The 14,279-nt window shown below is 43.9% G+C and overlaps 1 protein-coding gene across 1 annotated transcript in view; it reads left to right on the plus strand.

Moving 5' to 3' along the window:
* Positions 1-11,892, plus strand: part of PEBP4 (phosphatidylethanolamine binding protein 4) — a 232,088-nt gene extending 220,196 nt beyond the window's left edge. Inside the window, exon 6 of the mRNA XM_056860911.1 lies at positions 11,801-11,892. Coding sequence (XP_056716889.1) covers positions 11,801-11,892 — 92 coding nt within the window. The remainder of the gene's footprint in view (positions 1-11,800) is intronic.
* The last annotated feature ends 2,387 nt before the right edge of the window (positions 11,893-14,279 follow it).

The following is a 14,279-nucleotide window of genomic DNA, read 5'->3' on the forward strand; positions in this document are numbered from 1 at the left end:
TTTATTTAAGAGATTATTTTCTTGCCTTTCTGCATTTACAAAGCGCCCGAGGCAGTGTACAGTGATATATATGATAAACCTAGCAAAAACATTCATAATAAAACAATGAAATCCATAAAACATACAGAAAGGAGTCATGGCAGGCGGCAATTGTAAAATCATAAAACAGCACCAGCGCAAAATAATAACTCATCCCACATCAAAGGCACTCCAGATCAATAGGATCTTAACGTGTCATCAGAAGGCCAGGAGGGAATGGGGCCAAATGTGCTTCAGATGGTAAGAGTGTTCCAGAACCTGGAAGCATCAGCCCCGAGAACCCTTTCTCAAGTGCCTGGAGAAGAGCTGGGTGCAGAGAATCTGCTGGGAAGTTTATTTGGGTAAACAGAGGGTGGCTGGACAGGGAAAAGGCTACGGCCTTTTCCTGCTATTTAGCACACCCTCCTGAAGTAGCTATTAAAACACTGGGCTATACAAGTGATAGGCAACCCCTGGCATTGTGCCTGGCACTCCTCCCAAGCAGTTGAGGCACGAGCAACGCTGCTGGGGTTAGTGGTGCAGGAGAAGGCAAAAATCCTGGCTTTTGCCCATCGTTCATCCAGACCTGCAGAGCCGCCATCCAAGTCCAAGGTGAATCCCTGTGATACTGGCAGTGCTGTTGAGACTTGGCTTGCTCCAAGCATGTCTGACCAAATCCAAGCTTCTCATCACACACACACACACACGCTCCAGCTGACAAACCAATATCTTCCCAGGTAGATGTTGCATTTGGGGACATGTTTTAACTAAAACAGGCTGCCTACCCTGGTCTTCATTTTTGCATGAATGGTTTCACCCTGTTGTGGGTCCATTATAGATGCCCGGGAAGAACTAAAAGGATTTTACCTTCTTTTTAAGGTATATTTATAAGGAATATCACTCGGCTGAATTGCATGTAAAATCTTTTCAAAGGCCACCTACCTAGTGCTGGTGGCCACTATCAAGTGGGCATTTTTAAGGATGGCTCCCAGACTGGGAACTCATTTTATTGCATGACTCATGGGATCTAAGGCTCTGTCACCTTTAAGGGAGTTTTCCTTAAAGAAGTATCTGGCCTTTCAGGTCTTTTCTGAATAAGGAGTTGATGCTGTTTTATCGTTTGTCTGATCAGGGCTTTAACCTTATCTGTTGACATATGCCTTTTAAAAACTGTTTTGTTATGATTTGTTTTAAGAATATCCCTCCCCAAAAATAATAAATAAGGCTGAAAGCAAGTTAAGAATTATCTCAGGACTAAGCAGCTGTGAAATGTGTCCTCAGTTCCGGGATGGGGGAGAGCTCAGGAGAAAGTAACAAAACAGAGCATGAGTCGCACTGCTCCTTTTTATTTCTTTGCATCTAATAAATGTAGGGCATGCAGAAATTCAACAAATGCAGTGTTTCCTGACATAGAAAGGAGTGATCGGGAATGTGGCACCCGTAAAATTACAGCCTGTTATATAACTGCTCAAATTCCAGACCCTCCATCAGAAGAAAGGTGATGAGGCATTCCCTAGGAATCAATGGAAATATCTTAAGATTTCATTCAGTGCCACTTTGCCTGTAAGAGATCATTCTTAGGAGAGCAGAAAACAATGCATCCTTCCTACAGTAACCTAAGAAGGAAAGCAAATGTCCATCACAAGCCTCTGTAAGTTATGAAGGCAGAAGCACTTACTTGGTTACATAATAAGGTGGATTATCTGCTCCACATTTTTCATTTGATAGTATGAAAAACAATCCCAGGGTATGGTTCAGGACACATGATACAGTGACCTAACTGAAGCTAAATAGTTCTGGTTATGATCAATACATGGATGGGAGACATTCCGTAAGGAGCCCCCAAAATTCCACCTTGTTTCCTGTTGCCTTTGAGTATTGTGTAGGTTGGTGAGCGAATGGGACATAGTTTGAACCTCTAAATTCAGTTGGAAATCGTATATGAAAAACGTTAGAGAAATTAGTCTCTCAGAATTTCACACACATGCAAAGAGGCTGTAGTCTAACTACCATTACCTCATGTGATCCAGATGGGGGAATGATAAGCAGAGATTAAATGACACATAGAGATGGTGATAAGAGAGGCCAGGAATGCAATGCAAATCTTTAGAGCCCTCGCCCAATATGTAACCAAAGGAACAGCCAACCTCTCCCTGAAATAATAATTATTTTCTACAGCATCTCTCAACCAGCCTCTGTGTCATCTCCTTCGTAATCATCTCTTGGGAGCCTTTGTTGGGGACTGGGGGGAAAAACAATATAACTTCCAAATCCTGGATTTAGCAGTGGCTGGTGCAACTTTCCCTTTATTTAACTCCAATAGATATGTGAAATTGTGGGGGGGGGGGGGGCATTGTGTCCATAAACTGGGAAATGCTGTAACCATAGCTAAACCTAGGGCGGGTTTTTTTCTCTCTCGAGTGGCACAGGTTGGCTTTATGGCCAAGTCATTGTGCAGGATTTATTCTAAGACTTTTTTTCACCATCACCCAGTGTAATTCTCTCTCGCAATCTGTTCACACACATATTGGGGCTTTTTCTAGCCGGAAGGAAGGAAAAATGAGAGAACGATGGTATTCATCTTCATTTTCTATTTCTTTTCATCTTATTTTCTATAATCTGTTTTTAAGAAACAGTCTAGTTCCTTGTTAAACCCCATATGCCCACCAAAAAATTAGTTGCCACTGTAGTTTTTCCCACTGCACAAAATATGTCCATCTATAGAATGAACTCTTCCATAGCCATGAACAGCCTTAGCCGGATCCAGATTCATAATAAGTGTTCTCCAACTGAAGTTCTTTGTTTTCTGCTTCTTTGATCTAGAGGAAGGAGGATAAGACGGAGCATGCAGAAGATACCACTCAGGAGTAGGCAAGAGAAGGTCACACTCCTAAAATTTATACAAAGCCCAGCCAATCAAGCATGTTCACAATCAACTAATCAACTTGCCCAGATTTTATAGAACAAGAGGAGGATGTTTTCTGTCCCCAATATTGAAAATGTATAGAACCAGGGGTCTTCCTCAGTTGTTGTATGGAGCTCCAATTTGGGGGTTTGGAAATTTACAGCAATTAGAAGTTATTCAAAATAAATATACACCTGTGTTAGTAGCAGTTTCTAATTCAGTAGCATAGTTACACTTAGATTGTAATTGTCTTTGCCCTCAATATTGATTATAGTCCATAAAGTTGCTATTAATTTTTGGTTGAAAATTCTCTTTTGTCAACCTCCAGGTTTCTTAACCTTGGCTTATAATGAGATGGAAGCAACTTGCCCAGTGTTGGGAACCCCTATTCTGAAATTCTGTGCCCCTAGAGGACAGTGAATTCGGAGGTCCTGATACTTATTTATCATTGTATAAGTCTTTTCAGCACACCGAGTGCTTTACATTTATTGGGTCATCCATCGAGCCTCCAAATACTCTGTTTCTCCACAGTAGATTTTGAGGTTAGAAGTCAGATTCTTCAAATGGGGGTGGGGAGTGCACTGAGCATAGCAACTTTACTTAACGTGGAGGGGTGTAAACACAGACCACATAGGAATCCCCTCTGTGCCAATGACAGAAGAAGAAGAAGAAGAAGAAGAAGAGTTGGTTTTTATATGCCGTCTTTCTCTGCCACTTAAGGGAGAATCAAACCAGTTTACAATCATCTTCCCTTCCCCTCCCCACAACAGACACCCTGTGAGGTAGGTGAGGCTGAGAGAGTATAACTAGGCCAAGGTCACCCAGTTGGCTTCCTGTGTAGGAGTGGGGAAACCAATCCAGTTCACCAGATTAGCCTCCGCCGCTCATGTGGAGGAGTGGGGAATCAAACCCAGTTCACTAGATCAGACTCCACCGCTCCAAACCACCTCTCTTAACCACTACACCACACTGCACAGAGTTTGCAAGTTGCCTTTCTTCCTGCCTGGGTCCAATACAGGTTGGCATTGCTGGAACTTCTAATGTGGAATCAGTTGCCCCTTCCGTAGGAGTCCACCCCTTAACTGAAAGAAATGGTGGACCTCTTGGAGAAAGTAAATGCATTGCAAAAAGACTGTTTTCCCACTCAGGGCAGCTGCTTAAGTTCCATGATGACACTTCCTTGGGGTAAACCCAAAGTGGACAGTGTCACAGGGGTGGGGGGGACACGACACAAGGCTTGTTTAGAGACGGGGCTTTTCTCTCTTGCACAGTAGCAAAACGGCGGTGCACTCCACTTCCGTACACTTCAACACTGAGCCACGGGGAGCCAGTCGGCAAGTATAAGCTTGCTCTTTGTCAGGTTCCTTTTTTTTTACTGTGCAGCAGCAAACAGAAAGAACTTGAACTCAGCTGCATCCTCACTTGTTCCAGTGCTGGATCTGCTGGCTGGGAGGCAAACGATGAAGCAACCTCACTCTGCTCATTATTTTGCAAGAGCCGCAGGATGGGTTTGTTGTGTTTGTTAAACCCCTGAGATCTGAAAAGAGATACGGCAAGCGGTCTTCCTGGCCCGGTGACTATCACCGAGTTACAAGACAGCATGGGTGGGCCCAGGGAGAGAAGAAAGGGATCATGACAAGCTTCAGGCTCTGACCAAAGTCAGTCCCAAAATCCTGCATCATGGTGTTATCAGATTCCTTTGTTCCTAGTATGCAATAGATTGGCCCTTTCCGGCTGCACCTGCGGACCTATCGGCTCCATGTTTTTAGAAAACAGACAACCACTACTAAAAGGGCAGTCCTTCTTCATTGCTGTCCCCTAACTTCCCCCCCACCCGCCCCACCAGTTTATCTAACGCCATTTAAAATTTGATATTGTGCTGAACAGCTTTGTGCAATCTTGGTAGCCGTCAAGACACAACTGCCTTATGGCGACCCCGTAGGGTTTTCAAGGCAAGAGACACTGGGAGGTGGTTTGCCATTGCCTACCTCCGTGTCAGAACCTGGTATTCCTAGCCTATCCAAATACTAGCCAGAGTCAGGGCTGAGAGCGTGTGACTGGCCCAAAATCACCCAGCAAGTTTCCCTGGCGGAGTGGGGATTAGAACCTGGGTTTTCCCAGATCCTAGTCCAACACCTTAACCACTACACCATGCTGGCTCTCAGATTTAGGCAAGATAGTGGCGTTGAATTCCTTTCCTTTTATTATTACTCTCCTCTGACCAAAGGTCTTGAGCAAATGGTGTTGAACTGTGTTAATGTTTTAATTTGCCGGGCATTGGGTCAGTTTTAATTTGCTTATTGTAAACTGCTTTGATCAATGAGAAGTGGTATAGAAATCTGGGTAGTAAGTAAATTAACAAGGGGACACCTGTGCCCCCACAAGGGCATGGATTTAGATTTTATTTCTGTATCACAATCGTTCCTGGCTCTTCTTCCAATGGGCTCAGAGTGTCCACATGTCACCCCCCACAGTCCCTCAGTTTAGTGGTCTGCAGAGCCAGGTTCACACTTAGCTGTAGCAGTAGAATTGTATCATGTGCCTTCAGATATCTATTTGGCCTAAATCATTTCATACTTATTTGAAATTGTTTAGGGAGAGAATGCACAATAACTTTTTTTCCCCTAATTGATTTTTAAAAGACAATCCAGGAAAGTAGCAGACATGTCCGTGTATCCCCTGGGCAGCCCAGTTACCCTGAGGTTTATGGACATGGTGGAAAGAAAATATGGGTCAGATCTTGGAGTAGTTAGTCACTCTAAGCCACAGGAGTGAACATTCTGCCATGACAAAACTAGTAATTTGCACAGCATGCCTCACTAATGCTCCTGGCTCCAAAAGTGCATTTCTTCACTACCCCCAGTCCAGGAAATAACAATATGATAGGATATGAGACCTTATAATAGCTCAGAGATTGAGGCTGCTTCCACACAGATTTTCTTTTCTCCAGATGGAGAGCAGCATGCCCCCACATTTAAAGAGAGCTTCTGTGTGACATTGTGCTTATTCTGAGCATGACTTCTGGGCCACCCCTTTCCCCTTTGAGACAGATCAGCTTCCTCTAACCTGGCTCAACAGAGGAACTGTGGTGACTGCAGACAGAGTATCCATGTGGACGCTCTGCCCGTAGCCAGTATGAAGAGGCACTACGTTCCCCCACACACATACACTTCTGAGCCAATGCTACAGAAGAAATGGGGCAGCATCATCAGTACACAGCATGGGGGCAGGGCACATGGACACTTGTTTCCACCTGCATCCACACAACTTACTACTGCTGGCGCACCAGGAGCACATTTTTGTGCCACCCCACAGTGTGGAACCAGCCTGAGCTGTGAACCAGGAAGTAGCTGGTGCAAGGTTTGCATCTGCTATGAACTCACTGCACTTAGGCAAACCGGTGTTTGCTCCATCCCATTCCCCAGCAGTGATATGTGTATAGTATAACTGACTTTACAGGGTAGTGATAAGTGAGATAATTATGCCCTTTGAACACTCTTGAGTTGCTAAACAGATTCTATGGCTTGTTGAGGAAAGTTGTTTTGAAAGTCTTTGGAGGGGGGGGGGGGAAATTCCAGAAATTCAATAATAAATTATTGGATGATGATGATGATGACTACTTTGAAAGAGAGAAGTAAAATTCCATTCCTTTTCGTAAGACCTCTCACCACCAGTGCCACATCCCCCCAGGCTGCTCCTTGTTCAAACCACTGTAAGAGCCTTGCCTTCTGCTTCTGGGATGATAGTGTCTAGGATGAGAGCAGGCTATGTCCCCTCTCGTTGCGTAGCTACTCATTTCAGGCAAACGTACATGTTGAAGCCCAAAGCCTTCTAAGAAAGAAAGAACAGTAGTTGAGAAGGTCATACGTAGTTTGAATCTAACATGTACAGGAAACAGAGCCCAGTCCATGCATTTCAGAGCTAAAACTAGACACCTTTGCGGCGCTAAGACACAGCACAATAAATACTGTTCCAATACATTCAGGGCGCTGTGAATTTATGTGGCAGGTAAGGGCTGGAGCTTCCACTTGCAGGCTCATCAGCATACAAGAAACTTCTCTATGGCTAGACACAATTTCACTTCTTGTTTCTTGTTAATTTTATACTTGCTTATGATTCTCAGATCATGGGATCAGAAGCTTGTGAGATTGGGGGGTGGCTTTAACATTTAGAAAGCATTCCTTTTCCTCTTCCTCCCACACAGCCAGACTGAGGTAGCAACTTGAAGGTGTATCAGAGAACTCTAGTGCAGATAAAGCAGGCAGGGTAAATGTGGAGGGCCCTTTTCACAGTACCCCCCTTCAACACTGCAGAGGCATTAGTGTTCCACAATCATATGGCAGCACCAGTACAGCTATGGCTCAACACAGCAAATAATAGAGCTCTGTTAATGCTCTGTTTTCTGGTTTTTAAATCTTGGGGTTGTAGTTGTATCTGTTGTACTGTTAGCCATTTTGGAACCAAAAGAAATGGCTTATGCGTTCATAAAATAGAAACATATTTCCATTAAGATCTCTACAACACCCATCCTCATAGTGAAAGTCTGAAAGACCTTGCCAGCAGTTGAAAAATAATGGGGGAAGAGAACATTTGCCAGTTACGTTTTTGTTCTTTTTTATGGCTGCATTTCTGCTGTAGCTTGAGCAGAGCGTGCTCTCTGGTTTGTGCTCAGCCACAGGGACTTGGAAAGCAGCAAGACATCTCACTGCTTTGCAAGTCACTGAACAGCCCAGTGTGGCAGGATCAAGGCACTGATCTCCCTTCATTTTAGTGTTTCACCAGAAAAGATAGATAGATAGATAGATAGATAGATAGATAGATAGATAGATAGATAGATAGATAGATAGATGATAGATAGATAGATAGATAGATAGATAGATAGATAGATAGATAGATAGATAGATAGATAGATAGATAGATAAACAGACAGACAGACAGACAGACAGACAGACAATTTATATAGTTCGCCTTTCTCACTGAGTTGGATTACACAGTGTAATCGGATAGGATATCCAATAAACAAGGTAATAGGATTAGGATTGCAGAAATCTGAAACCCATCAGAAACCTGAGACAAAGCTGAAACAAAGCATAGGTGTTACCATGATATCTTAAATGATGCAGAATGATGCTGAAATTACATATTAGGTCAGTACATACATCAACAGATAGTATGTGTGTACACACATACACATTCGATATATATAAACTGCAGTGTGGGTATAGTCATATGACGATGGGAGTGAAACCCAGGTGAATCAGTAAGCATTTCACCAGACCGCACAGAAATGTATTGCTTCATTTCCGCCCTGAAAAGTCAGAACAAATCACAACCTGGTCTTTAAAAAGAACGGAGGATCAAGGGGAATACACTGGAATGCAACCATTTGGCAGTGACATATGGATTCTCTGCTATAACTGAGCGAATGAATGAATATCAGTTCCAGAGAAAACAGAAGCAACCGTTGTATGGCCTGATCAGTGCTTTAGAACTGTAGTTAAGCCACATGTTCCAGCTGTCCCTGTTTACTAGGGACAGTTCCTATTTACTGGTCTGTGGTAATTCACTGTCCCTATTTTGTCCCCACTCTTGTCTTTTGGAAATGTCTTATTGAATGTTTGTGAATGTGAGCTACCACAATTGTCATTCTTTGGGGCTTAGCTCCTTCCATTGGGTTTCTAGAAGTTAAATTCACAAAAGAGGGATTGCATGTGTCTCTAGCAAACATCCATGTAAATGTGCACGCATGAACACTAAGGCACCGTGCGATGCCCAGCCTGCCATTTCACAGACTGCAACAGCTGTGGTGTTTCGAGAAGTTGGCTACCCATTAAAGTACAGTTTTTACCCCATTTTTTTCCAGTATCCAAAGAAAAATTGGTGTTTTGTTTTGTTGTTCTTTTGGCTTTTAAATCAGTAGAGGACAGGAAATTACAGAGCAAATAAGTACAGTATACAACAGACAGAACAGACCCTTCAAGCAATGTGTTAGTGCTGATGGGGAGAGGGGGCTGACAGTGAGTCCTAGTATGAGAATTTCAAGCACATCCCTGTTTTCATCTGGGACAAGGTGGGTGGTACGTTAAACTTACCTGGGCCTCTTTTTAGCAGGGTTAGGGATGAACAAAAAGGAGAGACAAGACAGCTCCCCGATAGGCTGCGCAGCTGTGAGCATCGAGGGGTTAATAACACTTCCTTGTTTCATAAATCATTGAAGGGAGGAGACCCAAGGAGATCTGTCACTCTCCCCACAAGTGTGTACCAGTGCGGGTGGCTGGGGATTTCCAGGAACCCTTGGGGTGGGCTGGTGAGAAACAGTGAAAAGCTTGTCTTCAAAAGGCCATAAGGAGCAAGAAGCATGTATGAGCAAGTTAGATTTTAAACAAAAAACAACAACACAACATATATTCTGAAACCCAAAATGTGTTTGATTCTGAAATGATGAATTCATCAAGACTATTGGCACTGAGATGAGCCAATGCCCATCCCCTACTATATTAATTATGTCAGCCTTGATGCTTTCCAGTTTTGTTTTGTAAAATATTCCCTTTGGCTTGATCGTGGGTGAACATAGCTCTGTCAGCATGGACAGAGCCAGTGTGATATAGTGGTTAAGAGCAGTGGATTCTAATCTGGAGAACTGGGTTTGAAGCCCGCTGGGTGACCTTGGGCCCGTCACAGATCTCTCCAAACTCTCTCAGCCCCATCTACCTGTTGTGCTGAGGGGAAAGAAATGTGATTGTAAACCACTTTGAGATTCTTTAAGGTAGAGAATGCAGAGTATACAAACCTTCTGTTATTAAGACTTCTTCATAAGAACCGGTTTACTGCAAGGATCCCTGTGGGCATATCCGTACTATGAGTTCATACCAATATAGCTGTCAGATTTTCAGTTTCCCCTTATAGTACTTCCTGACTATCTGTCCTGTGTCAGTATTTAGCTGTAGATGGCTACTACCGGTCTTGGGCTGCATTACCGGACAGCCCCAACTCTCAGAAGATCTGGTCCCACCACACCAGGACTCTGTTCCAGCTTCGCAGCACCCACTGCCACCCCTTAATGGTTTCATCCTCTCTTGAATGGTTCCCTCTTAGTGGCTGCATTCCCTCTTGAATTCAGCACGACTGCCCATGGGTTCTCCCAAAGAATCCCGAGGATTGTAATTTGGCATGGATACTGCGAATTCTATCAAAGATCCTCTTCAGCCCCACCAACAGAACTACAGTCTTTGACTGATGGGTCAAAGGAACAACTATGGAAACAGTTCAAGGTTGCATCCACACAGTTGTTTTTGTCTACCTTGGCTCTCAAACTGGGACAGTGTCTTTCGGAGCACCTGCATGACATCCTCCAATTATTTACTTTCAGTAGTTTCACCTGGTTTGCTCTTTTCTTTCCCAGTTGTGCTTTCCTGAAAGACTGAGGTCCAAGTGGGTTTTCATGTTGTGTGGATGGGAAGGTGCGCATTTTGAGACTTCCTGCCCCCATCGGTTTCATTTTACTGCCCTCATCCCCTTGCACCCATCCTTTCCCCCTGTTGTGCCACTAGATGGCTTTTTTGCCAGAGCTTTTTTAATTTAAAAAAATCAGTCATTGCTGTATTACTATAGTATTACAGCAACTACTGATTATTAAACAAATCCAGCAAAATGTCCGCCAGTGATGCAGGGCAGGGGGATATCAGGTGTGAAGGGATGATGGAGGAAAGTACAGGGGGGACTTCTGTGAGGGTGCTTTGTTGCTGCTATGAATGCCCTTGCATTCACAGTAGAAATGAATCCACAAAAGGGAATCATCACCCTGTGGATGCAGCCTAAGTCTGTAGTCACTACATCCTAAGTCGGTAGTCACTAACAAAATGTTAGACTGGCTCTCTGGTATCCTCTTCAGCCTTGCATGCCCCAGATACCTTTCAGAGTGTGAACATATAGCTGTGTCAGCCCAGAGGTCTGGTACACCCCAAAGGATGCAGAACCACAGCCTATGAACCAGCTTTAAAGGGATGGGTTCTCTCACAAAAGCTTGTTTGTGAGAGGATCCATGCATATCCTGGCGGAGCTATGAGCTTTTCTGTCTAAAATTCCGAATCTTTTCCTTCCTGGAGTTCTCTTTCACCCTTCAGCCATCTCTCTTGTTAACCTCCATTGTCAAAACTTCTCCCAAAGCAATTTATCCAGTTCTGCCTCTGCCAAGGCCCAATATGCATTTCAGTCTATCAGCAAGGTATTGGCTGGACATGGGCTTCCCCATTTTTTTTCGTGTACAGACTGCTTTTAGGGAATCTTATCAGGTAAGGCAAAACTGAATTAGTTCAGTCACTAGCGAACTGGCAAATTTTCAAATCCCTGTGAACCTAAGGGTCAATCTATCTGTGATGGTGGTCTATCCATCACTTAAGTCCAGGCATGCTTCAATCACATATAAAGTGTGTGGGGGTCCCCCCGCCCTCAATTTTTAGAGTAAAAGAAGCATGTGGGCTAAACCAGCCCTCCTCCACCCTCCACTTGCCTCTCTTCAGTCTGTCGTCAAGACTCTTCTCAGCCAGTGCCCAGAAGATACAGGGAATTTATTGTCCGATATGGGGAGGGTCCAGCTCTCTTCACATGTGTGCCCCTCTGGTTCCAAATATTGAATCTTTATTTCTCCCTTTATCATGTGATCCAGACACAGCTGGGTTTAAACATATGGGCCATATGTATATACCATATACATTTTGAGCTCAGGGAGCCATCCTAAGTGGGTTATTCAGAAGTAAGTTTTATCTTGTTCAGTAGGGCTTACTTCCAGGAAAGGGCTGTTCAGGTTGTAGCCAAAATCATGGGCCACATCAATCCTAAGAACCAGGATTTCAGTTTCCTCTCTTGCTCTCTTTTCAGGTTCCTGGAACATGGAGAACTTTGTGTATCAGTTTAGGCTGGGAGCACCTGTGGCTTCAACCCAGTTCCTCACTGCTAACTACAGAGACTAGCAGTGGCAATAAAGTCCTCTGCTATATAACCCTTTGGCTTGCCTTCAGAGCACGAGATTTAATCAACTCTTTTCATTCAGCACTAACTTGCCAGTTCAGAAAGCTGCATAGTGCTCACTTAGATGTACAGTTTGTAGGATTCCAGCTTCTTTCCACAAAGTTGCCCTGTGGCGTGAAGAAGATGGTGTCGGCAGATCTTCAGAAGTTCAACAGCTCATAATTGCCCCATGGGCCTAAATGGGTGCCTTGGATTATTTTCCTGTTAACACAGATGCATGCACAACAGTCCCACCATACAAGTGCAACATGCATACTAACATGCACACTCTATACCAAACAAAGTTGCAAGGGATGGGACTTCTCCTAAAATTATAATTCAGTGCAAAATTTCCTCTTTCCTGTGGTAAAGCTGCTCACATCAAAGACCGTGTATCTCAAAATTGCTATTGGTACATATTCTTCTCAGGGCCAAGCTACATGTTACATAGAACCATGATAGTATAATCTGAAAAAGCAGCCTTGGGAGACAGGGGAATGGGTGACCTAGATCAGGGCCACAGCACTAGGGACAGAAAGGTTTAACCCTTCTCCACACATTCCTTCTTCAATAAAAGCATGTGTCTGTGTATGGATGGGTATGTGTGATATCAATGGTAGATCTATGGAGGAAGGAAGGAAGAGTTAAGCTTCCTCCTCTCCACTGACACCACAGCCCTGATCCAATTGACTCTCCCTTCACTCTTTCCCCATATCTTTTTAGTCTTTTTTAAAGTTGAGAGCTCTACAGTGCAATCCTATGCAGGGTTAGTCTGAGCCCATTGAAACTAGTAGGTTTAGACTGAAGTATCCTTCATAGGATTGCACTGCCAGTCACAGATCTCCCACATGATGTGTAGTTTAACCCTCATTATAATAAAATAGTGCTAATTGGACTTGGTGGAACTGATTGAGTCAAATGAGGAAGTGGGGGGAACCCCAGAGCAACCTGTGGAATATCACAGTAGACATGGGGAGTAAAGTATGAGGGGGGAAAGAAGAAACTTGAAGGTCTTCCAAATCAACCACAGCCAAAATTTCAAGCATGCCTATATATGTATTCTTCCATATCTAATACATTGGCCCTGTTGAAAAGGCGGAGACATCATCAGGGCTGTGTCCCTGGCTGTCCAGGAGCCTCACAAGGACTGAGAGTTTTTGAGATTCCATTGACACCAAACTGCCCATCCCTGCTCTGTCCCAGGGCTCTTCCCTTCCTCGTGCCCTTTCGCAGCAGAACATACTGTAGCTCTTTCTATTTGTGCATGCTTGTTTTCCTCCTTTAAATAAACACCTGCTATATATCGCAGCAATCCCATTAAAAAACCGCAACAACAGCATTTCACTCTTGTTCCCTCCATTTTTTTATACCACAGGGTTAGAAAATAAACTCATTGTTGCTGAACCTGGCAGGATTACTCACATCACTGCAGCTATCAATATGTGTTTATTTATTGTTTATCTGGAGAATTATTTTCAACATGATATTGCGGAGCTGTCGGGGAAGCATGCGGCATTAAGAAAGCCCTATCAAACAATACACATTTCCTAAAATAAGTTAACAAAACAAAGAGAGAGCACTTAAAAACAGTAGTATCTCATAAAATCTTATCAGCTGCAAAGGGCCGCATCTCAGGGTTAGAAAAAAGTGTCAGTGACTGCCCTTCCCGAAGCCTGCAGGAATACCGGTAAAAAGGTCTCCACCAGTTCCTTCAAATAGGGCAGAGTGTACTTGATTTGTCTCTAGGGACAGTTCCATAAGGCAGCCTGTCACCACCAAAAGACTGACTGAGTGGCCTGTATCCAAACATGCCATTCGGAAGACTTAAGGGCACTTAGGTTCTTACGAGGGGGTGGCGATTTCTTCCAGTTCCCCCCTCCTGCGGCAGCCCGTTTAGCCCCTACTCCTGACATTTTGTTCTGGGAGTGGTGGAGGTGGAATGTCAGAAACAGCATGGAGAGGCAAAGTCAGGGTAACTGCTCTTTTGGGTCAAAGTACAAGTGTCAAGTTCTGATAATGAAATCCAGTATCACCTGTAATGTCCAACTAAGGTTGTCTAATACTTCCTGCACTCCATCTGAACACAAGCTATAAGGTTCTTTTGTAGCTTCCTGCTCTGTCTTTTACAAGAGTCCCTTAAGATCGATCCTGAAGAAGATTTCTGGGGACCTCAAAAGCTTTCAGGCATTTGAATACGGGAACGATGAAAGTGAGGCTGGTTTCGTAGTTTCTTCCCATCAGCTCATTGTCCTGGTTTGACTGCCCTGCCCATGCGACCACTGTGTTGTCATTTGTATTAAAGCAACATGAGGAAATGCCACAAGGGAGTTGTTCCCATGGAGCTAGAAGC

The sequence above is a fragment of the Euleptes europaea genome, chromosome 14 (genome assembly GCF_029931775.1).
Source record: "Euleptes europaea isolate rEulEur1 chromosome 14, rEulEur1.hap1, whole genome shotgun sequence".
NCBI classification, from domain to species: Eukaryota; Metazoa; Chordata; class Lepidosauria; order Squamata; family Sphaerodactylidae; genus Euleptes; species Euleptes europaea.